At 44.6% G+C, this 26,052-nt stretch overlaps 1 protein-coding gene across 1 annotated transcript in view; it reads right to left on the bottom strand.

The window, feature by feature from the left end:
* The window catches only part of LOC124595635 (mediator of RNA polymerase II transcription subunit 14), a 187,136-nt gene that overhangs the window by 142,222 nt on the left and 18,862 nt on the right, over positions 1–26,052 (bottom strand). Inside the window, exons 5-6 of the mRNA XM_047134464.1 lie at positions 3,352–3,477; positions 3,134–3,266 (exon numbers count right to left, since the gene is read on the bottom strand). Coding sequence (XP_046990420.1) covers positions 3,134–3,266; positions 3,352–3,477 — 259 coding nt within the window. The remainder of the gene's footprint in view (positions 1–3,133; positions 3,267–3,351; positions 3,478–26,052) is intronic.

Consider the following 26,052-nt stretch of genomic DNA (forward strand, 5'->3'; position numbering starts at 1 on the left):
TGGTGGTATTGAAGAAAAAAAAGGGCAAATTTTGTAACATATTCAGCTAGATCAAAAGAACTGATGCAGAAACGTGGAGACATTAAGCATTACGACCACTAGTCTTGCCATGTCCTCTGACAGCAATTTGCGTACTCCACTTTTGTCTCAGATATCATAGTACCCACTCTCCAGACACATCAACACATCAATTATTTGTTGAATGGTTAACTAACATAACCCGAAAAATGTAGACTAATTATCTTAGTCTAAAATTAGTGGAACATGTATTTTAAAAAAAAGGAGAGAGAGAGAGAGAGAGAGAGAGATAATGTGGTATAACTGTAGAAAGCGTTCAGTAAACCAAAACTTAAGGATAATGGCACAGAATAGGAAAAAAGTGGAAGTCCCCATGAGCCAGTTCTCACAAGCAAAAAGTTGGCGTAATGGGCATGATGTACAACTATCTAAGTAGATGTACGACACTGCTGCAGATAAACAAAGGCAAATTTTGGGATGAATTTTTTGAAATAGGAGGAGTGATGTACAGTAGAATAATTTTACTGTGCATATTTAAAACTTTTAAAAAGATTCAACCAGGCAAGTTCAGAACAGAGAAGGGTAACTTTGGGCTGGTGTGTCAATCACAATGTCAACAAGGCATACCACCGATGTAACAAACATCAGGGTATGAGGGGAGCATTGCCACACAACTACAGAGTGAAGAAGGCAGAAACACAAACATCGCACTGCTATACAACAAGACACTGTGAAATGACAATACATAATTTCAATGCCAGGGAGCCACTGCAAAGTCAAACATAATCGGAAAGACCTAAGCTGGGCAACACTTAATTATTATTGAATTGCCACAAAGAGGAAAGGAAAACTAATGAGATCAATAAATGAGAGCAAATGTACTCACACATACAGAGCCATCGTGCCATAGGCGTAGGCTTGGACCTTTAAATAATGAGGCTTTTAGATTTCAAAGATATGTTCAGTTGTCCAGTCATTCTGTCTTTGACACTAGAACCAGAGAGAATGACAGTTGTTGAATTTCAGTGAAACCACAACAAGCTGATCAATGATGACCTATCTGCTACCTGCTTACTGACTTCAACACCGAGAAGCAACTAACCTGTTGTATACCACAGCTGTGGTATGCTTTTGCTGTCTATTGGGTCACTGCACATAAGAACACTGGTGTACGGCCAGTCCTCCTCCGCTATGAGTCATCGCAGATGATTTACAAGCTGCCATCTCCATTCGGACCAGGCAGGTCGCATTCCCACAGGCTTCTCACCTGCTCATTCAGATCTGCTGCAGTCATGGTTGATCCATGGGGGATGATTGCGTTCTATTCTCCATGACAGCTGACATCCTGGGTCACAGTCAGTTATCTCCACCTGAGCAGACAACGGGCTGTCTTCGAAAATGCTGTGGTAGGAGCCGCACTGTATTGTGGAACATTTCGTTGGTGACTGCTCCTTTTCCTGCACTGCCACAAGCATAGCATGTGGCTTGTCGCTGACAAGGCATTGCAGCAATTCTTCACAGCATGTGTGCTTACGCCCAGCCACCAACTGCCACTCTGAAGACACTTATAACTCTGTCCACTCAACACAATAAACAAATGTTATTGCTGACATCACTGTGTCACTGTCACCTCCAGGTTTAAACTGAACAACACTACCAAGATCTGTGCTTGGCCTCTTGTTCACAATGTGATCCCTGTTATCTGGGTCGAAGCAGTATTTGTTGTGTATACGCATTTTCAAAGGATGGAGGAAAACATGAAAGTTCCTTTTCTCACAGCATTACACACTACCGAATTATAGAAACTGAACATAACAACTGCTGATTGGCATCCATAGAAATGGATAATCATCAAAAAGTGCTTGTGTTACTTGCACATTCACGGTGTTGTTGTTGTTGTTGTTGTTGTTGTAGATGTAAATGTAGTAGTAGTTATACTCCCCAGTATGAAGACTGGTTGGGTGCAGCTCTCCATGCTACTCTAACCTGTGCAAGCCTCTTCATCTCCAACTAACTACTGCAACTTACATCCTTCTGAATCTGCTTACTGTATTTATCTTTTGGTCTCCCTCTACGATTTCTACCCTCCACACTTCCCTCCAATACGAAACTGGTGATCCCTTGATATCTCAGAATGTGTCCTATCAATCGATCTCTTCCTCTAGTCAGGTTGTGCCACAAATTTCTTTTCTCCCTGATTCTACACATTCCCTCATTAGCTATGCGATCCACCCAACTATTCTTCAATATTCTTCTGCAGCACCACATTTCAAAGGCTTCTGTTCTGTTGTCTTAATCGTTTATTGTCCATGTTTCACTTCCATACACGAGATGGCACATTCATAACATACAAAAACTGTGCAATTAAATGCACAAAAAAGTAGCTGGTTAAAATCCTAGTGGAAGAAGAAAGTTTCACAACAAGTATTTGGCAACACTGAATGATACGGTGATGGCATGTTGTTCCTTATTTGCACCAACGTGCTGGGGTAAATTCAAACCTTCTACTACGTCTCTCATGAAGTAAGCTGCACAACACTGTTAATGAGTATTCAGTTTCCATGTGAGGCCCAGCAGTGTTGGTAAAACTTCAGAGAAGCACATTGTGCATTGGCTTCCTTCTTCCCTTTCACTCCATATTCAGCCACAACAATGCAATACACTACACAAGCATCCATCACACTCCAGCATACAGTACAGACCCACATAACACTTCATAACAAGTTGGAAGAAGACAAAAACGACATTAATGCAACACCCTTTATGATCTTACCCAAGATAGTAATATGGGATTTCTGCATTCACCTAAACATTCACTGACAAGTAGGGCAGATGCCAATGACTTGGTCCCAACCTAAACTGCATGCCTGTCAGCAAGAACAACCACCATAACAGTTTAACAAAAAACATGCAGGCCAACACTTCAATCAGAATGACACTGATAACAACTGACAAAAAGAAAAAAATAATAACACCTGGTTAAGAAGTAGGTAACTGTCAATGTAATGCACTATGGCCAGAAATGACTACATGTCTACAGACAACTCGAAAAGCTACTAGTTGTTGAGAAAAAATTACGTAAGGTAATAAGAGACTAGTACTCCTTAAGCAGTACCTCCAGTCTCTTTATCTTCTACCAATATATCAATGTCCAACAGTCGCCATGGAATATTGGGGCCATCACCCATCACAGTTAGTGATACTTCAAACTCGTGCTCTACAGTGAAAGTAACACGGCCACTCTCAATCTGAAAGAAAAAGGTCCTCTAATGAAAGAAACATTCAATTTAAATATGTTGAAAATAGGAATGACAAATTATCTGTTAACAATACCTTGAGATTTCTCATCCGAGTTGGCAGATTTCCAGTAACTAACCGGTGCTGGATAACTTGGTTGAGTCGCAAAAGGGTTGCACGGCGTTCTGCTGGTGTTATTGGGTCTGGAGGAACAATTCTCTCCTGCAGTTAAACAGAAGAGCCACAATATCACATACTACATTGATGTCTATACTTATGACTCTACTGTACATTATATCTACATCTGTAAACCTACTGAATTGTAAGTGCTCTAGAAGACAAAGTTCTCTCAGCACTTATTATCACTGAAAGTCCTTCTGCACTGGATGCAGTTTAAGAACATGCTTTGTCTTGAAATATGTATTTTATGGTAATATTTTAATTCCAGCTACAGAACAGTATGGAGGCCTTTCAGAACTCTTTGAGAGAGAAATGTTGCATGGAACCATATTAATACCTTTACTCTTGTTAATGTACTTTATTTCATCATAAACTTAAGCACACTGTAGTAATTACGACAAATTACTGTTTTCTTCCTTCTGTTTCCTTAACCTGTACCGTCTATAAAACAAACTGGGCATCACAGATGCACGATTTCCATAAACGAGCAGTTCTGCTTCGGGAAATATAAACATATTCAAAGGGTAGTTGGAAGCGTATGTTTCAGAGCAAACAGGATAAAATATGAAATACATTATCAGACTACATTGACACACCTTTATGCCACAAAAAGATTATTACAAATGACACACATGATGTACAAGGGAATTCAAGATTAGCTTAGACACATAAATACGGATAGGCTCGGATCTTGCCTAAAGCCTTCCTTGTATGTTATGCAAAATAGGGCAAGGACAAGGAAAATAAGAATTTAAAACTGTCAATGATGAAATCATTAGAGATTGAGTACAAGTTTGGGTAGCCCAAAAATGAGGAAGTAAATCAACTACACTCCTTCAAGAAGCCAAGCCAGTACTTGCCTTCATTTAAAGATGGATAGGGATTTGAACCACACATCTCATAAATGAGAGTTGGGTCTGTAAGCAGTGAAGAAGAGCAGCTTGGTGGTTGTGCAGTTAAGCACCAGACTACAAAGCCCAAGGAATAACATATTTCCTGGTAGCTCAAGTGGCTTTCATCTCCAGTAGCAATTAACACATGTGAAAAATTCAAGCTGAAATGTGGTTCACTTTTCATGTTGGCTCAGTGAAACAGTTCTCAGGCTGGAGGAAGACAATAAGACCATGTATACTAATGCTCAGTGGTGTCTAAACAAACCTTCAGATTCAATATAACTTTTTGCCTTCCGGTGGTGACAAAGATGAGAAGAAAATGTGGACCAATAATTAATTGCAAGAACCGAGTATAGTGGAGTTAAGATTTTACCATTATCATTTGTGCCTTCAGTAAAAAGAAACCAAGTGAGGAAGCACAATGTTTTAAGACACTCGGCCCGCATTTGGCCATCCTATTTTAGGTCTTCTACAGTTTCCCTAAATTACTTAAGGCAAATTCAAGGAAGTTTTCCTTGAAGACACATAGATGGTTTCCTTCCCCAACTTGAGCCTGTGCTGTGGCTCTTGCTTCTTCTATCATTAAGAATATGCAGAACAACTACAGAATGAAGTAAATGTTCTAGCTAAAAAGAATTTCAACTCCGCAGGGTCAATAAAATATCAGACACACTTGGGTTAATAGACATGATCCAGAAACATTGTTTCATTTACCAAATTTCTCAAAAACTCTGACAACTTCCTGCTGTATAAAGCATTAAAATACCAATGTCACCTTAAAAATGGATAGAGGACTCACCACTGGCCCCTAGGACCCTATGCAATGAAAATACACGTTTTCCTTTTTTGCAGAAATACATAAATACGAGTAAGCTGATTTATGGGATATGCTTAAACTGTCTCAGTTAAAATTGTCCATTTCATGCAATATTCGTGACTGACAAGCTCGTAGTGATTCAAAATTACAGTTGGCTGAGTAGAAATAACATGAACAAAAAATACGCAGACTTGTTGAAGTATATGAATAATTTTGAAACGTTATTACAGAAACTCCAATCTCCTGTCAAAGTGCCTTTGTCATGTTGTGTGTCCCTTTTATAGGTGTTGATTGCGACAGGCATTTAATGGCTCCTATAGGACAGTTTAACAGTTGCATCATTTCTGTGTTTTAACAATGCATGACCACTGAAGTTTGTGAAAGAGTTTTACAACCTACAGTGTATATTTAAGAAGGGCCCAATATGCACTTTATATGTTACAAATTCTAGTATATCTAACAATGGAAAATCCTGGATGGAGTGCAACAATACTATGAGAAGGAAAGTTGCTACTCACCATATAGCGGAGATGCGGAGTCCCAGATAGGCACAACAAAAAGATTTTCACACTTAAAGCTTTTGGCCAATGGCCTTTGTCCACAAGAGACACACATAAGCACACACACCCACACACGCAAATGCAACTCACACACATGACTGCAGTCTCAGGCAATTGAAACCGCGCTGTGAGCAACAGTAGCAGAATAGTAAAGAACTATAGAGAAATAATTGGCTGGTTGGTTGGTTGGTTTGTGGGGGTTGACTGGACCAGACTATGAAGGCCATCAGTCCGTTTTCTATGACAATGAAACACCCACAAGGAAGAAAAACAAGCAACGGAAAAGACAAGGGACAACACAGAACAAGAAAGAGATAGACAAAGACCAGAAAAGGAATTAAACACACCCAGAGAGTTATAGTGGTTGGCCAACCAAGAGGGGGGGGGGGGGGGGGAGAAGGGGGGGGGAGCCAACCACCAAGTAACATACTAAAAACTCCAATCATAAAACTGTAGACCAAAGGCCAGACTCAACACAAAAAAAAGAGACAAACTCTCATATCGAGCGATAAAAGCCCCCTGCTGATAAAAAACTCAAAACTAAGCCTGTCATTGCAGCAGCATCCGTTAAAAGTGCAGGAAGCGCATCAGGCAGTGCAAACGTCTGCCTGAGCACAGCTAAAAGCGAACAGGCCAACAAGATGTGGGCCACTGTCAACGCTGATCCACAGTGACATAGAGGTGGGTTCTCATGGCGCCAAAAACGGCCGTGCGTCAGCCAGGTGTGGCCAATGCATGGCTGGCACAGAACAACCGAATCCTTGCGAGACCTGTAGTCTCCTTGATGACCTGAAGTTCGTTGAGGGAAGGCAGAGTGCACCATTCATCACCCCAAGCACCAAGGACTTTCTGCTGCAATACTGACAGGAGATCACATTGCAGAAGGCCAATCTCCAGGGCCGGTGCACTGATAGCCTGTCTAGCCAGTGTGTCAACACGTTCATTACCTGAGATGCCGACATGACCCAGGGTCCACACAAAAACCACAGAGCAGCTGCAATGGGCAAGAGTAAGGATGGACTCCTGCATAGCCATCACCAAATGAGAGAGAAGAAAGCACTGGGTGATTGCTCGTAAACTGCTCAGGGAGTCACCACAGATAATGGACGTCTCACCTGAGCAGGAGTAGATATACTCTAGGGCGCAAGAGATGGCTACAAGCTCTGCACTGAAAACACTGCAGCCATCCAGCAATGAGCATTGTTCAGATTGTTCCCCACGAGTAAAAGCATAACCAACTCGACCAACAACCATCAAACCATCGATATAGACTACGGCAGAGCAGGGAAACGCGGCAAGGATGGAAATAAAGCATCGGAAGAGGGCCTCAGGAGGGACTGAGTCTTTCGGGTCTTGTGCCAAATCCAGCTGAAGGCATTTGGGGGGGGGGGGGGGGGGGGGGGCACACCACAGGAGTATATGTATATGGACCCGGAAAAGATGTGGGAGAGGGAAAAACTCAAGCCCAGAGAGAAGAGACCAGACGCGAACTACAGGCAGACACGCTGACCAGAGCCACCATTCGGGAAGATGGAAGACCGAGTTGGGGAACAGGAGACAGTAATTTGGATGCCCAGGCAAGCTACAAACATGTGTAGCATAAGCACCGGACCCGCAATGGAGGGTCACCAGCCTCCACAAGTATGCTGTTTACAGAGCTTGCGCGGAAAGCTCCAGTTGCGAGTCAGATCCTGCAGTGATGTATAGGGTCAAGCAACCGCAACGCAGAAGGCGATGCCAAACCGTAAGCCAGGCTCCCATAATCAAGACGGGACTGAATAAACACCTGATACAGTCGGAGAATGGTAGACCGATCATTGGCACCCCAGCTGGTGTGACTCAAGCAACAAAGAGTGTTAAGATGTCGCCAGCACGTTTGTTTAAGCTGCCGAATATGAGGGAGCCAAGTCAACCAGGTATCAAAAAGCAATCCCAAAAACCGATGCGTTTCCACCACAGCAACAGGTTTACTGTCAAGATAAAGCCGTGGATCAGGGTGAACAGTGGGATAGCGGTAGAAATGCATGACACAAGTCTTGGTGGCCGAAAACTGGAAGCCACGCATTGTGGCCCAAGACTGCGACTTGTAAATAGCGCCCTGCAGCTGCTGTTCAGCAAATGCAATTCCAGTACAGGCAAAAGTCATCAGCATACAAAGAAGCTGATACAGATGTTCCCACAGCTGCAGTGAGCCCATTGATAGCAACTAAAAAGACGCAGACACTCAAAACAGAGCTTTGCGGGACCCATTCTCCTGGACTCGGGAAGAACCAACTAGCACACGGAAGGAACGAAGCGACAGAAAAATCGGGAGCAGGCCCCTAAGCATGGTGAGGATGCGATGTCGCCATGTTGTATCGTACGCCTTCCGCAAGTCAAAAAAGATGGTTAACAGATGCTGACGGCGGGCAAATGCCGTATGGATGGCAGACTCCGGGCATACCAGATTATCGGTGATAGAGTGGCCCTGACGGAACCCACCCTGAGACAGAGCCAGAAGGCCCCGAAACTCAAGCAGCCACCATACGTTCGAGCAACTTGCACAGAATGTTGGTGAGGCTAATGGGGCAGTAGCTGTCCCCCTACAGTGGGTTCTTGTCAGGTTTCAACACTGGTATGATGACGCTTTACCACCATTGTGATGGGAACTCCATCCTCAACCCAGACATGGTTGGAAAGGTCGAAAAGGTGTTATTGGCCATCCACCGAGAGGTGTTTGAGCGTCTGATAGTGATTGCGATCTGACCCGGGAGCCATATCAGAGCAAGCGACTAGGGCACTTTGGAATTCCCGTTCACTGAATGGAGCATTGTACCATTCGGGGTGGCACATATGGAAAGAAAGGCTCTGAAATTCCAACCACTCTTTCATGGAGTGGAAGGCCAGCGGGTAATTCGTAGAAGCAGAACTCTGAGCAAAATGCTCTGCTAAGAGTTCTGCAATCGTGTCTGATTTAATACAGACTGCTGCATTCGGGGAAAGCCCAGGGGCGCTGACGGGGGTCTGATATCCATAGAGTAGCCTAATCTTGGTCCAAACCTGCGATGGAGAGGTACCGATGCCAATGGTGGAGACATACCTTTCCCAGCACTCCTGCTTCCATCGGCGAATAAGCCGTCGGGCTCGGGCATGGAGCTGCTTAAAGGCAATGAGGTGTTCCAGTGATGGGTTCCGCTTATGATGTTGGAGGGCCTGCCTGCGATCTCTAATCGCCTCATTGATCTCTGGTGACCAGCAAGGCACAGTCCTCCACTGAGGGGACCCAGAAAAACAGGGAACTGCAGATTCCGCTGCAGAAACAATGCCGGTGGTTATCACGTGAACCACCACATCAATGGTGTCATGAGAAAGAGGCTCAATAGTGGCAATGAAGGCGAACGAGTCCAAGTCAGCCTTATTCAAGGCCCATCTGGAGAGGCGCCCAAAAGAGCGACGCTGCGGCAGTCACAGAAAGACCGGAAAGTGGTCACTACCGCACAAGTCATCACACACACTCCATTAGACAGATGGTAGAAGGCCAGGGTTGCAGACCGATACTTCAATGGCTGAGTATGTGCCATGCACCACACTGAAATGTGTGGAGGCACCATTATTTAAGAGAGAAAGGTCGAGCTGTGCCAACACTTGCTCAACGACAGTGTCTTGGCCTGTTGCCATTGATCCACCCCATAAAGGGTTATGGGCTTTAAAGTCGTCCAGTAACAGAAAGGGAGGCGGCAGTTGGGCTATCAGCACAGCCAATATATGCTGTGGGACATCATCATCCGGTGGAAGATAGATACTGCACACAGAAACAGCCTGAGGTGCGCACACCCTAACAGCGACAGACTCTAAACATGTTTGAAGAGGTACACAATCGCTGTAAAGAGAGTTAGGACATAGACGCAGACTCCACCAGATATCCTTGCATAAGCTGCCTGATTCTAATAACAACCCGGATAGCCATGGAGGGTGGGGGTTCGCATCGTCGGTAACCAAGTTTCCTGGAGAGGAAGGGTGAAGGCTGATAAGTTGTTGGAGCTCAGCAAGGTGGTGGAAAAAACTGCCGCAATTCCACTGGAGGATAAAATGATGGTGAGGCTGGGAAGGCACTGAATATTCAATGAGGCAGTTGACACCTCAGGGTCACCTGGTGCCACCCACTGATTTCCTGAGGCGGTAATATCCATTGCATCTGAGGGTCTGGCAAGATTCAGGTTCTCAGCGGACGCCAGAATCTCCACCTCATCCTCAGACGCAGAGCTTGTAGGTAGCGGCAGGGTGGGTGCCACCACACGGTCCTTGGTCTTAAGGGTCTTCTTCTTGAACTTGTCTCGCTGTTCCTTGGGTTTCCCTAGCTGGGAGGGCTTCACTGAGTCAGTCTACGGAACAGAGGAGGATTGTGAAGCCCTACATCCAGCTGCTTTTGGGCACTTCAGCCACTGGTGTGTGTGACCTTTCCCACTGGTGGAAACCTGGGAAGGGAGGGACCCAAGGTACCCCTTCTGAGCGAGAGGAGCCGAAGAAGGTGGACACTTCTTCTCCAGCTTAGAAGTGGGGACAGATATCCCCGATGGTTTGGGGGGGGGGGGGGGGTGTTGCTCCCAAAGTAGATAGTGGAGGAGCAACAGGGAGGGAATTGCCCACACCATCAAGGGGGCATGTTTAGTCTTCCGGCTCTGAGAGGTGACTGGGGTAGGTGGAGCTGATGAGGCTAGAAATGTTGTAGCAGCGGCGTAAGAGGAGGTCATACAAACAGGATGGAAGCATTCAAAGTTCCGCTTAGCCTCAAAGTAGGTCAGTCGGTCCAGGGTCTTATATTCCATTATTTTCCTCTCTTTCTGTAAAATCCTGCAGTCTGGCGAGCAAGGTGAATGATGCTCTCCTCAGCTGACACAGATGGGAGGCGTGACACGTGGAGTATTTGGATGTGATGGGCGTCTGCAATCTCGACATGTCAGGCTGGAAGTACAGCAGGAAGACATATGGACGAATTTCCAGCACCACACCGGGGGAGGGATATAGGTCTTGACATCACAACAGCAGACCATCACCATGAACTTCATAGGTAATGTATCACCTTTGAAGGCCAAGATGAAAGCACTGGTGGCAACCTGATTATCCCTCAGACCCCGATGAACACGCTGGACAAAATGAACACCTCGCCGCTCTAAAATGAACAGCTCTAAAATGAACACCTCGCCGCTCTAAATTGGCGGGCAGCTCGTCATCAGATTGCAAAAGAAGGTCCCTGTGGAATATAATACTCTGGACTATATTTAAGCTCTAATGGGGTGGATGGTAACAGAAACATCCCACAACTTGTCACCAGCGAGTAATGCCCATGACTGAGCAGAGAATGCTGTTTTTATCAAAACTGACCCAGAGTACATTTTGGACAAGCCCTCCACCTCCCCAAACTTGTCCTCTAAATGCTCTACAATGAACTGAGGCTTCATCATCATGAAAGACTCCCCATCAGCTCTTGTACATACTAGGCACTGGGGCGAATAAGCGTCGCTGCCAGCCTTAGCCTTTTGTTCCTCCCCTGGCTTGGCCAGGGAGGGGAACGATTAGGGGTCATACGTCTGCGCATTGAATTGAGCCCTCAAACGCTTAGAAACTGCTGGTGGTTGGCCACGCTTCCTTGCGTGTCATCTGCTCTGATGCCATTCATGCCAACCAAGGGCCCTCCCCATGGGTGCCACCCAGCCACAGCAAGGGTCACCTGGCAGGATGGCCATTGCCGGGAGTCCCAATGCCCCAGAGAGATAGGCATCTACTCCTAGGCAAACATGGGGAGTTAATGGCACAGGCATCAGCAGAGCGATCCCTGTGTTGTCTGGGGGCTACAACCAACAGGGTACATGGTGACCCCACCACACCAGACTGGCTACCATGTTGGATATCAAGTGCAAAGAGGTTCATGGTCGACGTCGTCGCTGCAGGATGCAACACTGCATAGTGCACGGCAAAAACCACACCCAGGAATGTATCCTCGCCCAACAGGTGAAGAATGAGCAGGACTGCAATGTGACGATAAGAAAGGGGGCTAAAGATCTTAATGCACTATGTAAGGCACCCTTCCCCAATTGGCTCGCTCTTCGGAAAAATTTTGAAGAATGGAGGTCAAACCCTACAGGGGACCAGCACATAAAGGCCAAAACGTGCGAGACTCCTTTCAGTCGCCTCTTACGACAGGCAGGAATACGGTGGGCCTATACCTAGCTCGGACCCACAGGAGGAGAGAAATAAATAAAAAAATTTAAAAAATAAATAAAAAAGGAATAGTTGTGGTGATGGAATGACGGACGGCTGTGTAGTGGCGGAATGGGAGCAGGGAAGGGGCTGGATGGATGAGGACAGCGACTAACGAATGGTTGAGGCCAGGAGGGTTACGGGAATGTAGGATGTATTGCAGGCAAAGTTCACACTTGCACAATTCAGATAAGCTGGTGTTGGTGGGAAGGATCCATATGGCACAGGCTGTGAAGCAGCCATTGAAATGAAGGCTATCATGATTGGCAGCGTGTTCAGCAACAGGGTGGTCCACTTGTTTCTTGGCCACAGTTTGTCGGTTGCCACTCACGTGGACGGACAGCTTGTAGGTTGTCATGCCTAGATAGAATGCAGCACTGTGGTTGCAGCTTAGCTTGTAGACCACATAACTGGTTTCACAGGTAGCCCTGCCTTTGATGGGATAGGTGATGTTTGTGACTGGACTGGAGTAGGTGATGGAGGGAGGATGTATGGGACAGGTCTTGCCTCTATGTCTATTACAGGGGTATGAGCCATAAGGTAAGGGACTAGGAGCAGGGATTGTGTAAGGATGGACTAGTATATTGTGTAGGTTCAGTGGACAGCGGAATACCAGTGTGGGAGGCATGGGAAGGTTAGTGGGCACAACATCTCTCATTTCAGGGCACGACGAAAGGTAATCGAAACCCTGGCAGAGAATGTAATTCAGTTGCTCCAGTCCTGGGTGGTACTGAGTTATGAGAGGAATGCACCTCTGTGGCCGGATGGTGGGGCTTTGAGAGGTGGTGGGAAACTGGAAAGATAAGGCAAGGGAGACTTGTTTTTGTACTAGGTTGGGAGGACAATTACGGTCAGTGAAGGCTTCAGTGAGACCCTAGGTATATTTTGAGAGGGACTGCTCGTCCTTGCAGATGTGAAGACCATGGGTGGCTAGGCTGTACGGAAAGGACTTCTTGGTATGTAATGGGTGGCAGCTGTCGAATTGGAGGTATTGCTGGTGATTAGTAGGTTTGATACAGATGGAGGTACTGATGTAGCCATCTTTGAGGTGGAGGTCAACATGTACCAAGGTGGCTTATTGGGTTGAGTAGGACCAGGTGAAGCAAATGGGAAAGAAGTTGTTGAGGTTCTGGAGGAATGTGGATAGGGTGTTCTCACCCTCAATCCAGATGGCAAAGATGTCATCAATGAATCTGAACCAGGTGAGGGGTATAGGATTCTGGGTGTTTAGGAAGGACTCCTCTAGATGGCCCATGAATAGGTTGGCATAGAATGGTGCCATGTGGATGCCCATACTTGGTTTTGTTTGTATGTAATACCTTCGAAGGAGACGTAATTGTGGGTGAGGATAAAGTTGGTTGTGGTGACTAGGATGGAGGTTGTTGGTTTGGGATCTGTCAGGCATTGGTAAAGATAGTATTCAATGCAGTAAGGCCATGAGCATTAGGAATGTTAGTGTATGGGGAGGTGGCATCAAAAGTGATGAACAGGGCACCCTGTGGTAAAGGGACAGGAACTGTGGCCAGTCGGTGGAGGAAATGGTTCGTATCTTTTATATAGGAGGGTAGGTTCCAGGTAATAGGTTGAAAGTGTTGGTCTATGGGAGCAGAGATTCTCTCAGTGGGGGCACAGTAAACGGCCACAATGGGGCATCCTGGGTGGTTAGATTTATGAACTTTAGGAAGCATGTAGATGGTAGGAGTGTGGCGAGTGGTAGGGGTGAGTAGAGAAATGGATCCAAGGAGAGGTTCTGGGGTGGGCCTAAGGATATGAGTAGTGACTGGAGATCCTGCTGGATTACTGGAATGGGGTCGTTGTGGCAAGGTTTGTAGATGCAAGTATCTAACAGCTGTCGGAGTCTTTCCACCAGATAATCCTTGCAGTTCAGAACAACAGTGGTGGAGCCTTCATCCGCAGGTAGGATTATAATGTCGGGATTAGTTTTTAGATGGTGGACTGCGGTTCTTTCTGCGGATGTAAGGTTAGCCTGCATGTTGAGGGATTTAGGGAATGATGGTGAGGCAAGATTTGAGGTTAAGAAACTCTGGAAAGTTAACAGTGGATGGTTTGGGGGCAGTGTGGGTGGATCACGGTTGGGTGGAGGAGTGAACTGAGTTACGCAAGGTTCAATATTGGCCTTGGGTTGAGTCTGATGGGTAGGGTTGGTGATGAAAAAGTGTTTCCACATTAAAGGCTGGGAGAAGGAGAGAAGGTCTTTAACAAGTCCTGCATGATTTAATTTTGGCGTGGGGCAAAAGGTGAGGCCTTTGGAAAGGACTGATATTTCTGTGGGGCTAAGGCTTCTGGAGGAAAGGTTCATGACTGTGTTGCGGGTCTGTTTTGGTTCTGGATTCTGTATGGTGGTGGGAGTGGGTTTTGGAGGGTGGGGTAAGTGTAGTAGGTCTGCGAGACAGGGTCTGTCAGCTATGAGGGGGCATGGCGGAGGTTTGGAGGCCGTTGTAGAGGTGGTAGACTGTGGCACTCCAAGGCGGGAGTAGGAAGTGAGCAGGATGGAGAGCTTTTTGAGGTGGCATCATGCATCTTGCTCAAGTTCCTGCAGGGCAAGAGTTTCAGTGTCTCTTATGCGTTCCAGGAGTTTGGGATTGCATAACAGGAGAATCTTCCCAATGGAAAGAAAAGACTGCAAGGTGTTTTGGGCTTGGGTGATATGGTTTTGCTGGACTATATTGGTGAGGGCTAAGGATTGGCGGAATTTGAACAGGTGGAGGTCATTGCGGAAGGAGGGGTGGCAGCCAGAGATGGGTAATCTGATGGTAAGGCCATTTGGGAGGATTCCATGAACCAAGCAACAACACAGGAACAATATGTGGGAGTGGGATCTGGCTAGGGATAATGAGATGTTATTTATTTATTTCTCTCTATTTCTCTCCTTTTCCATTACTCCCCCCCCCCCCCACCCCCTCCAACCTCCACACCTCTTCCCTGTCCACTGCACAACCTGCAGCACTTCACTGTCCACCATCCTCACCATATTATCCCTCCCCCTCCCTGCCCCAGCCGCCTCCTTTCCCCCATCCAGTCGCTACTCCCGTCATGCACTGGTGCTGCTGCTAGCAGTGTGGTTTCAGTTGCCTGAGACTGCGGTCATGTGTGTGAGTTGTGTTTGCTTGAGTGTGTGTGTGTGTGTGTGCGTATGTGTGTCTATTGTTGGCAAAGGCCATTGGCCGAAAGCTTTAAGTGTGAAAATCTTTTTTTGTGCTTATCTGCAACTCAACATCTCCTGAGGGAGGGCCGTCTTAAGTCCCCTCCCCCTGCGAAGCGTTCTCTCTGCGGTCCACACATCAGCGGCCACTGAGGCACTGGCGTCGGCATCTGTGGTGGCGTCGATGGAATTGCCTCGTCCACCCTGGCCGCCCATTTGTTGTCTTTGCTGAGCATCTATTTAATTAGATTCAATGCAGGTTCCCATGCCTTTTTGAGGTTATAGCTGCTGCAATCTCGGTTGATGAGTCTGTCCTGGTACAAATTTTGACAGCCTCTCTAACAACGATGTCCCAGTATTTAGACGTCTGCGCCAAGACCCTGGTATGTTGGTAGTTCATTTCATGATTTTCGGACGAACAGTGCTCTGTGACCGCCGACTTGTTGGGGTACCTAAGTCGAGTGTGCCTCTGATGTTCTCGGCAACGATCTTCGATGGTGTGCACTGTCTGTCCAATATAAGTCTTCCCACACTGACAGAATCTGGTATATGCCGGGGTTCAGCAAACCGAGATCATCTTTGAAAATTCCCAATAATGCTCGGGTTCTACTGGGTGGGCAAAAGACAGTTCCTACTCAATGTTTCCTCAATATTCGCCCTATTTTCCCTAATAGTGCGCCAGTATACGGTATATAGGCAGTGGCTATCTCTTCCTCCATGACTTCATCCATATCCACACGCAGTACTGTAGAGGTGGGGTGGAGAGTGCGTCTGATCTTCCATTCCGAGTACCCATTTTTCCGGAATACAGTTTTGAGGTATTCCAGCTCGTGGAGTGGACACTCTGCGTCGGATATGGTGCGCGCCCTGTGCACCAGTGGTTTTACCACCCCATTCCTCTGCGAAAGGTGGTGGCAGCTATCCACATGCAAATACAGGTTGGTGTGCATTTTCTTCCTGTATACCCCGTGGCCAACGGTGCCCTCCGCCCTGAGATTGTTGTCTTACCAGCTGACAAAGGCAATGCTACGATCATTCTTTTCCATAAGGACTACATTGAGAACATGCAAAGCCTGCTAAATGACAAATCTTACAGGAAGATCAATGCTGAGCCCACAAATAAAGTCGGGAACAAGACTAGGGCTTTTGTCAAGGACACGGATTTACCAGAGGGTGTCGCAAAGAATTTGACACCTCAAGGACCTGTACCGCCAAGACTTTATAGACTCCCTAAAGTCCACAAAGAAGGGGTGCCATTACACCCAATTGTCAGTAACATTAGGGCACCTACATATTTGTTCGCCAAATACCTGGCAGAATTACTAAGCCCTTATGTGGGTAAATGCCCTCATCACATTCGTAATTCTCTGGATTTCGTAAAACATTTCAACAACTTCAAGCTTAAAGACTGAGATATCTTGGTCAGTTTTCATGCTGTTTCATTATTCACCAGGGTGCCTCTTTAAGAGTCAGTTGAGCTTAGTGCACAGAAATTTGACGAGAAGACGACCTACCTTTTCTGGCACATTATGACCTCCACATATTTTCTCTTTAATGAAGCATACTATGAACAAACAGAAGGAGTCACAATGTGGAGCCCACTCTCGCCTGTGGTCGTGAATTTCTATATGGGGTACTTCGAGGAGGAAGCTTTGGTGTCATCCAAATGGAAACCTACTTATTTTCTCCATTATGTGGATGACACGTTCGTGATCTGGTCCCATAGAAGGGACAAGCTCCTAGAGTTCCTTACACAGCTGAACTCCATATATCCAAACATCAAATTCGCTATGTAGATTGAAGCAGAAGGAAGATTACCATTCCTGGACATCATGGTCAAAAGCTGAGTGGATGGCACCTTGGGCCACGGGGTATACAGGAAGAAAATGCACACCAACCTGTATTAGCATGTGGACAGCTGCAACCACCCTTCACGGAGGAATGAGGTGCTAAAAGCACTGGTGCACAGGGAGCGCACCATATCCGATGCAGAGAGTCTGCCCCATGAGCTGGAACACCTCATTCCGGAAAAACGGGTACTCGGAATGGCAGATCAGATGCACTCTCCACCCCACCTTCACAGTACAGCGTGTGGAGGCGGAAGAACTCACAGAGGAAGAGAGAGCCACTGCCTATATATCGTATAATGGTGCACTATCAGGTAAAATATGGCGAATGCTGAGGAAATACTGAGTAGGAACTGTCTCTTGCCCACCCAATAAAATATGAGCATTATTGGGAAGAGTCAAAGACGATATTGGTTAGCAGAAGGCCGGCATATAACAGATTCCACGTCAGTGTGGGAAGACTTATATTGGACAGACAATGCACACCACCGAAGATCGTTGCTGAGAACATCAGTGGCACACTCGACTTAGGTACCCCAACAAGTCGACAGTCGCGGAGCACTGTTTGTCCGAAAATCACGAAATGGACTACCAAAATACCAGGGTCTTGGCACAGACTTCTAAATACTGGGACAGCGTAGTTAGAGAGGCAATCGAAATTCGTACCAGGGACAGACTCATCAATCGAGATTGCAGCTATAACCTCAAAAAGGCATGGGAACCAGCAATGAGTGTAATTAAAAAGATGCTCAGCAAAGAAAATGAACGGGGGACCAGGGTGGACGAGGCCATTACACCAACGCCACCACAGATCCGAATTCATCATCTCAGCGACCGCCGACATGCGGCCGCGGACTGTATGCCTCGCAGGGGGAAAGGGATTTAAGACAGCCGCCCACGCTCAGGAGCTCAGTTCGTCAGCGCACCTGATGATGGCGACATGCCTGATCGCCGAAATATTGTGTCCTTTGGACACTACGGACCAGCAGTACACCCATGGACTGTTTGAGCAAGGAGACCATTGATCAAATCATCCAAAATAACAGATGTGTGATGACATAACAGCTTGCTGAAATGACTCATTTGTCATTGGGTGGTGTGGTATCACTGGTACAGTCACTAGGGTACAGAAAAATCTGTGCCAATTGGGTGCCTAGATTACTGGCAAGAGAAATGAAAACGATGAGGAAGAGTGTGTGTGAGGGTCTCATGAAGACCTTTACTGAAGAGTGGAAACAGTGTTTTGATGGCGTTATTACCCAGGATAAAACAAGGTTGTTTTTGTCTGAACCCAAGGGCAAACCCCAATTAATGGAGTGGCATTATCCGAGTTCCCCTCGGAAGAAGAAACCAAGACTTTCATGAACAGCAGGCCAAAAGGTGATGGCCTCCTTCTTCTGGGATCAGTGTGGTGTCATTTTCATTGACTTTTCGGAACCTGGCTCCACAATTAACCAGGACCATTGCTGTTCGTCATTGGACAAGATGCAACGTGCCATCAAGACCAACAGACCACAGTCAGTTCATCAGACTACACCATGACAATGCCAAACCCCATACAGCTATTATGACGCAGGAGAAAATCAGGAAAATGGGTTGGAAAATTGTTCTCCATCCTCGCTACAGTCCGGACTTGGCTCCATCAGATTTTTACCTCTTTGGTCGTCTGAAGGCCCATCTGTGTGGTAAAACATTTGGTAGTGAGAAAGACTTTATTTCCTGTGTCAAGTGATGGTGTAAAAGTCAGTCCCCAGAATTTTACCAAAGTGCATTTACATCACGAAAAGAACGTTGGGCCAGATACGTCACAGCTGAGTAGTCTCAATGTATAGCTAAGTGTTCCAAGTATGTTAACAAAAAATTTCATTCCCCTCCTGCAAAAAATAAAAAAATTAGAGACGACTGTGCAAAAATTTGTGTATGCCCTTTGTGTGAACACCTAAAAAGTGGATATTTTTCCCCGGCTTAAAAATAAAAATATTAAGCACAATATAAACCAGACTCGTGCCAATCTCCTGCAGTTCGTTAGTTTATACAAGTCACGTGACAGACCATACAAACTTGACTCCCTTGCACGTGAATGGGGTTTCACAGTTTTGCGTTCACCACATGTCACCATCAGTGAAGCCTTATGGAATTAATTTGGGCAAATGATAAGTCTATATGAGAGGGAAAAAAATTCAAGATAACATTCACTGAATCATTTGTGTATGAGGCAATAGGCAACGATCCACCTGTAGTGTGGGCACATCTGTGTGGCATGCTGAAAAGCTCCAGAAAGAATAATTTGACATGGAAGTGATGATGGAATAAGCCATGAACCTAACATCACAAATTTACAATCAGTTGTTTGGAAACAGACTCAAATAGAAGTGACGGTGGACTAACAATGTAGACGTTGGAACAAAGTAATAATATTCCTTAGTTTTAAAGACTCCTGGTTTAATAAATGTGTTTGTCAACATATCAGTTGCATACATAATAATGAGAACTTCATACTCTTTTTGTTTAGGCTTTGTATCCTTTGAATTATACAGACTATTATGTTCAACAAATTGCCCAAGGAAAAGTTAAGCTTCTCTCACCATGTTGTATGCTCTAATAACATGCGAGAATGCAGCTGGATGAATTCATCAAAAGTCCGATATTTCCACATGTAAGCCCCAGTCATTTTCAATTCACGAATGGGATAAGGCCCTAAAATGACAGTAACTGTTTTTGGTTGAGATATCGGTGGTTTTCAATGGTGTCGGTCATCATTCTCTGGAATTATTCGCAGATGAAGGTTAACTGTTTGCTTGTTCAATGCATTATAAATGCGGTCTCTCACTGTAATGTCAAATTAGTTAGTTTAAACTCAAAATGCGCATTAACAGCAAAAAATATGACAATTTACTGACCATTTTTAGGATTGTCTTTTCATTAGTTTTTCCTACCACTAATTCTTTTTTACACACAGTGATTACACTTAACTACAGTCAAACAGATCAACACACACATCTTATACACATTTTTGAAAAGGCTATTGAGTAGAAGTAGTTGTCACGCAAAAATAATGACTTCGTTTGTGCTTAAAGTTAATTTTGTTGTGTATTAAATTTTTACTTATAATACAGTTCAAATTGCAATAAACGTTAACTACTGCAGCAAGCAGTTTCAATAATCTCATCATTAGACAACTGTCATAACTGTCACTTTGAGGAAAATTGTACTTCATGTTTTCACAAAGCTGTGTCAGCTGTTCTCGCCTCCCGACGTCACGCAGAGTAAATCTACGGAGCAGTGGTTGCAACATTGTCAAGACGTAAATTAATATTTCTTTCATGACGACTGATCGAAATTGGTTTTAATATTTACTATTCCCCTCACAGATTTGTACATATAATATGATGTACCGAAGGCAAATGGGCCTGACTGTTGTCCGCAGCAACGCAGTTCGGCAATGTGGACATACTTTGACTGCTCTCTGCTACCGCACATGTGCAGTTTTCATCCCTCCACAGCTCCGCCTCTATGCGCACAAGTGCTGTCTTACATGATGCGAGCTATAGAAGTAATGCAAAATACACCCTCTGATTTTGCAATGATTAGCGTTTTGAAGCTCGTGCAATAGAAGTAGAACTGATGGGCAGTTCAAAGTCATGATATAATGGGTTCTTTCTCTTCTGATTTTATGTTGTTGTTGTTGCGGTCTCCAGTCTGAAGACTGGTTTGCAGCTCTCCAAGCTACTCGCTCCTGTGCAAGCCTCTTCACTGAAGGGTAACTACTGCAACCTACATCCCTCTGAATCTGGTGACTGTATACCTCTCTTGTTCTCCCTCTACGATTTTTACCCCCCACACTTCCCTCCAGTACTAAATTGGTGACCCCTTAATGTCTCAGAGTATGTCCTACCAGCGGATCCCTTCTTCTAGTCAGGTTGTGCCGCAAATATCTTTGTTCCCAAATTCTATTCAACACCACATTTCATAAAACTTCTATTCTCTTCTTATCTAAACCGGTTACCCACCATGTTTCACCTCCATACATGACTACACTTCATACAAATACTTTCAGAAAAGACTTCTTGACACTTAAATCTATGTTTCATGTTGATAAATTTCCCTTCTTCAGAAATGCTTTTCTTGCCATTGCCAATATATATTTTATATCCTCTCCACTTCAGCTATCATCAATTATTTTGCTACCCAAATAAAAAAACTCAACTACCACTTTAAGTGTCTCATTTTCTAATCTAATTCCCTCAACATCACCTAATTTAATTCAACAACATTCCATAATCCTTGTTTTGCTTTTATTGATGTTCGTCTTATAACCTCCTTTCAAGACACTGTTCATTTCGTTCAGCTGCTCTTTCATGTCCTTTGCTGTCTATGAGAGAATTACAATGTCATAGGCAAACCTCAAAGTTTTTATTTCTTCTCCTCACACTTTAATTCCTACTCCAAATTTTTCTTTTGTTCCTTTTGCTTGTTCAGTGTACAAATTGAATAACAAAGGGGATAGACTACAACCCTGTCTCACTCCCTTCTCAACCATTGCTTCCCTTTCATGTCCCTTGATTCTTGTACCTGATATCTGGTTTCCGTACAAGTTGTAAATAGATTTTTGCTTCCTGTGTTTTACCCCTGCCACCATCAGAATATCAAAGAGAGTATTCCAGTCAATATTGTCAAAAGTAGTTGGTGGTGGGAAGATGTATGGGACAGGTCTTGCATCTAAGTACATTACATGGGTAGAAGCCAATGAGGCAAGGGGTTGGGAGCAGGGGTTGTGTAGGGATGGACGAGTATATTGTGTAGGTTCAGTGGACAGCAGAATATCACTGTGGGAGGGGTCGGAAGGATAGTAAGCAGGGCATTTCTCATTTCAGGGCACGATGAGAGGTAGTCAAAACACAGGTAGAAAAATGCCACCCGTAGTCGTCGCATCTGCAGTGAAGAGCAGTCCCTCTCGACATCTACTGAGGGTCTCATTGAAGCCTTCACACCCACTAATTATCTTCCCAATCTTGTACAAAAACAAATCTCCCATGCCATATCTTTCCAATCTCCCACAACATCGCAAGTATCATCTTCCAGCCACAGAGGAGCATTCCCCTCGAACTCAGTACCACCCAGAACTGGAGCAACTGAATTACATTCTCAGCCAGGGGCTCATACCCCTGTAATAGACCTGGATGCAAGACCTGTCCCATATATCCCCGCACCCTGGTCACAAACATCACCTACCCCATCAAAGGCAGGGCTACCTGCGAAACCAGTCATGTGGTCTACAAGTTAAGCTGCAACCACTGTGCTGCACTCTATGTGGGCATGACAACCAAGAAGCTATCTGTCCACATGAATGGTCACCGACAAACTGTGGCCAAGAAACAAGTAGACCACCCTGTTGCTGAGCACACTGCCAAACGTAACACCCTTCATTTCAATGACTGCTTCACAACCTGTGCCATATGGATCCTTCCCACCAACACCAGCTTTTCTGCATTGTGCAGGTAGAAACTTTCCCTGAAATATATCCTACGTTCCAGTAACCCTCCTGGCCGCAACCTTCGTTAGTCATTGTCCTCACCCATCCAGCCCCTTCCCTGTTCCCATTCCAGCACTACATAGGCCTCTTTCCACCATTACACCCAGTCTTTTTACTTCTCTTCATTTCTGCTACCCCCGCCCCTCCCCTGCCCTCCATCTAACGTCCCAACTGTACAAAGCTGTCCTACCCTCTCTACACCTCATCCCTGTGCACTTCCCAGCAGTACTTACTGTCAGTCACCCCTATCCTACTATCCTTCCCCCTCCCCGCCCCACCCTCCTCCTTACCGTCACCCAGTCACCACTCCCATCATGCACTGGTGCTGCTGCTCCCAGTGTGGTTTCAGTTGCCTGAGACAGCAGTCATGTGAGTATTAGTTGCATTTGCGTGAGTGTCTGTGTGTCGTCCATTTCTAACAAAGGCCGAAAGCTTTATTTGTGACAGTCTTTTTGTTGTGCCTATCTGTGACTTAGCATCTCTGCTATATGGAGAGTGAAACACATATGTTGTGTGGCGGCGATGGCGAGGCATTGCAGAGTCTCTGACCAGAGAGCTATTTGTCATTCCTAGTCTGCGCTTGATCGCGCGAGAGTTGCGAGCAGTAGTCTGCCGGTAGCAGTAGGCCAGAGTAGTCTGTCGGTAGCAGTAGCGCAGTTCAGTTGCTAATGGCAGTCTGTTAGCACTAGTAGTCGAGTGCGGTCGCGAGCAGGACGCAGTCGCAGGCGTCGACATGGGTCTCTGGTCAAGATGCTGAATGAGGTATATTGTTAATTAAGGTAACCAAGCTGCATTGTGCACATCAGATAATGTAAAGTTTATTTATTGTAATTAATTTTCAATAAGTGCCCCAATAATAATTATGATTTCAAAGCAATTTTTAACAAAAGAACCATTTAATTGAACCAACGATTTCTTTTAAAGAAAAGTTTCAGTGGCCAACAATAAGAGCACATGCAGTTTCAATGAGGCAAGAAATTAATTCTGATTTTTTGCACAGGGCCAAAGACCGACATTTCGGTCTAATTTAGTTTTCATTGTCACTGAAGTTTCATTAGCATTGAATTTTTTATTATTTTTGTGGGAGCTTACATCTTGAGTCAGATTGCGATTCTCATTTTCATTGTCATTAAATTTATTTGCTGGGAGGTTACATTAGGTTGTATTCTAGTTAACATTCAATTATTGTGTTTCAAAATTTCTCTGGGAGGTTACACTTAGCTCTATGTCCATTTACATTTGAGCATTATCTTTCATTTTTGCGGGGAGGTTACACTTGGCGACACCCGGTCCAGGATCGTATTTCGTTGAGAATCTTTTGAAAAACAGTCAGATATCTGCTCTTATTTGCTTAAATATAATTAGGACTTGGCGCAACGCTTTTACTAATTTTGTGACTTTCTTTCCTCAGATCATCGGCAATTCTTTGCTCTGTTGTATTTGTGTTTGTTGCTTTTTGCATCTGTGCTTATTTCTTTTGTGAACAATTGTGACTATTGTAAAAATGCCGCGAAAGACTGTGAATAGTGTATCGCGAGGTATTTTGAATGAAATTACCGACTTAAACAACGTGACCGATAGTAATTGTGACACGCAGAGTAATGATGACAATCCTGCGTTCACTGACAATCAATGCGTTCCAACCACTAATGATGACTTTTGTCTTAATTATGAACGAACGAGCTCGGTTATGTCCTCTGTTGATTTGACGACAATCGATGACGCGGGACGCTCTATTGTAATGAGCGCTGCCCAGCCTAACACACCCGGTTTACTAAATTTACGTGATGAACACACAAATTTGTCTAATGAAAATGAACAGGATACACAAAATACGACGGATTTATTTAATTCCGAAATAGTGACTGACAGTGTACGTTTGACTGACAAATCTTTTTGCAAATTACAGAATGACCAAATGGTCACACAGAACGTGACAATTGCATGTACTCCATCACAGAGCACTGAGAATGCAGCAGCTACTTTTGGTTTGGAACAATTTATGGCAGTAATGCTACAGTTTGAGAACGAATTTAGTGTAAATTCCAAACAACAGAGTGAAGATCTCAAACAACTTAGTGAGCAGAACAAAGAGTTTAATGAAAAATTAGACAACAATTCCAGACAGTTTAATGAAAAATTAAACAACAATTCCAGACAGTTTAATGAAAAATTAGACAATTCCAGACAGCTTAATGAAAAATTAGACGACAATTCCAGACAGCTTAGTGAACAAATTAGAGCCGTTGCCGCGCAGTGTCATAACACTAAGGAACAGTTACGCGAGGAAATTGAGGCTTGTTCAAAGAAAAGTAGCGAAGAAATTAGGTCTGTTGCGCAAGAATTAAGGGAAATGCAAACAGCCGCAACAGAAACACTTAGAGCGGAAATTAGTACAGTCGCTAAACAATGCTCTGAAAAAGCTACACAATTACGCGACGAGTTTAAAACAATGACAGCAGAACTTTCGCGCACAATGGATGAAAAGATAGACGCGAAATTCGAGCAACAGAACTCTCAAATTCAGTGATACGCGTTTCAGTAAATTTATTCAGGATCAAAATAAAGTAAAACGTCAGGTAATGGAAACAATCACTGCACAGAGACAGGAAGACAAACGTAAAATGTTTGCGAAGGCAAAAACATATGTAGACAACAATATTGCTACAGTATCGGACAAAATTAATACCATCGAACAGTCGAACACTGAATTACGTGATGAGATTTCTGACCTTAAATCGAAAACAGACACATACACAACAGATTTTCAAACAGTGACCGACAGACTCGAACAATTAGAACTAACACAGGATTCCGATGTCGTCAAAGCTGACGTTAAAAAACTGAACGAAACTACACGTAAGTTGCAAAAACAGATTAATGCGTCTGATTCTAAAACCGATGATCAGGTTAAAATACTGACTGAAAAATGTGATGAATTGGCCAGTCGTATTGATGTTATCGAAAATACTAATGACAATAAATCAGACGATACTGCACCGGTTTCATTTAACCAAACACCTGAATTTCAAAGTTTACAGCAGACAATTAATGAGATCGATTCATCTAATGACACGTTGCGTAGAAAACTGTCAAGTTTACAGCAAGAAGTAACAGAGTTGAAAAATATTTCAGTTAATAACACATCACAGCAGACGCCACCTTTCGAACATTTGTCAGACTCACGCAGCGCATATATAGATTCAGAACAAACACAAACAAATAGATTCTCTTACAATACAGAACCTGTTCCGTCATATAGAGACGATAAATTTGATTACAAACATTTTCTGTCAGTGAGAAAGTTTAAAGTGTTTAAAAATGACAGAACACAGATTCACCCACTGGATTGGATACAACAATTTAGCTTTGCCTTTCCACCGACTTGGCCCGTAACACATAAACTTGAATTTATTTGCAGTTTTTTGGAAGGCGAACCGGCAACCCGTATGAGACCGATCGCGAGACAATGTTACTCCGTAGAAGAATTCCAGAATGCTTTTCTGTCAGCGTATTGGTCGAAGACGACACAGCGCGGAATAAAAGATCAGTTAATTAGTTTACCAA

This window comes from Schistocerca americana, chromosome 2 (assembly GCF_021461395.2).
Source record: "Schistocerca americana isolate TAMUIC-IGC-003095 chromosome 2, iqSchAmer2.1, whole genome shotgun sequence".
Lineage (NCBI taxonomy): Eukaryota > Metazoa > Arthropoda > Insecta > Orthoptera > Acrididae > Schistocerca > Schistocerca americana.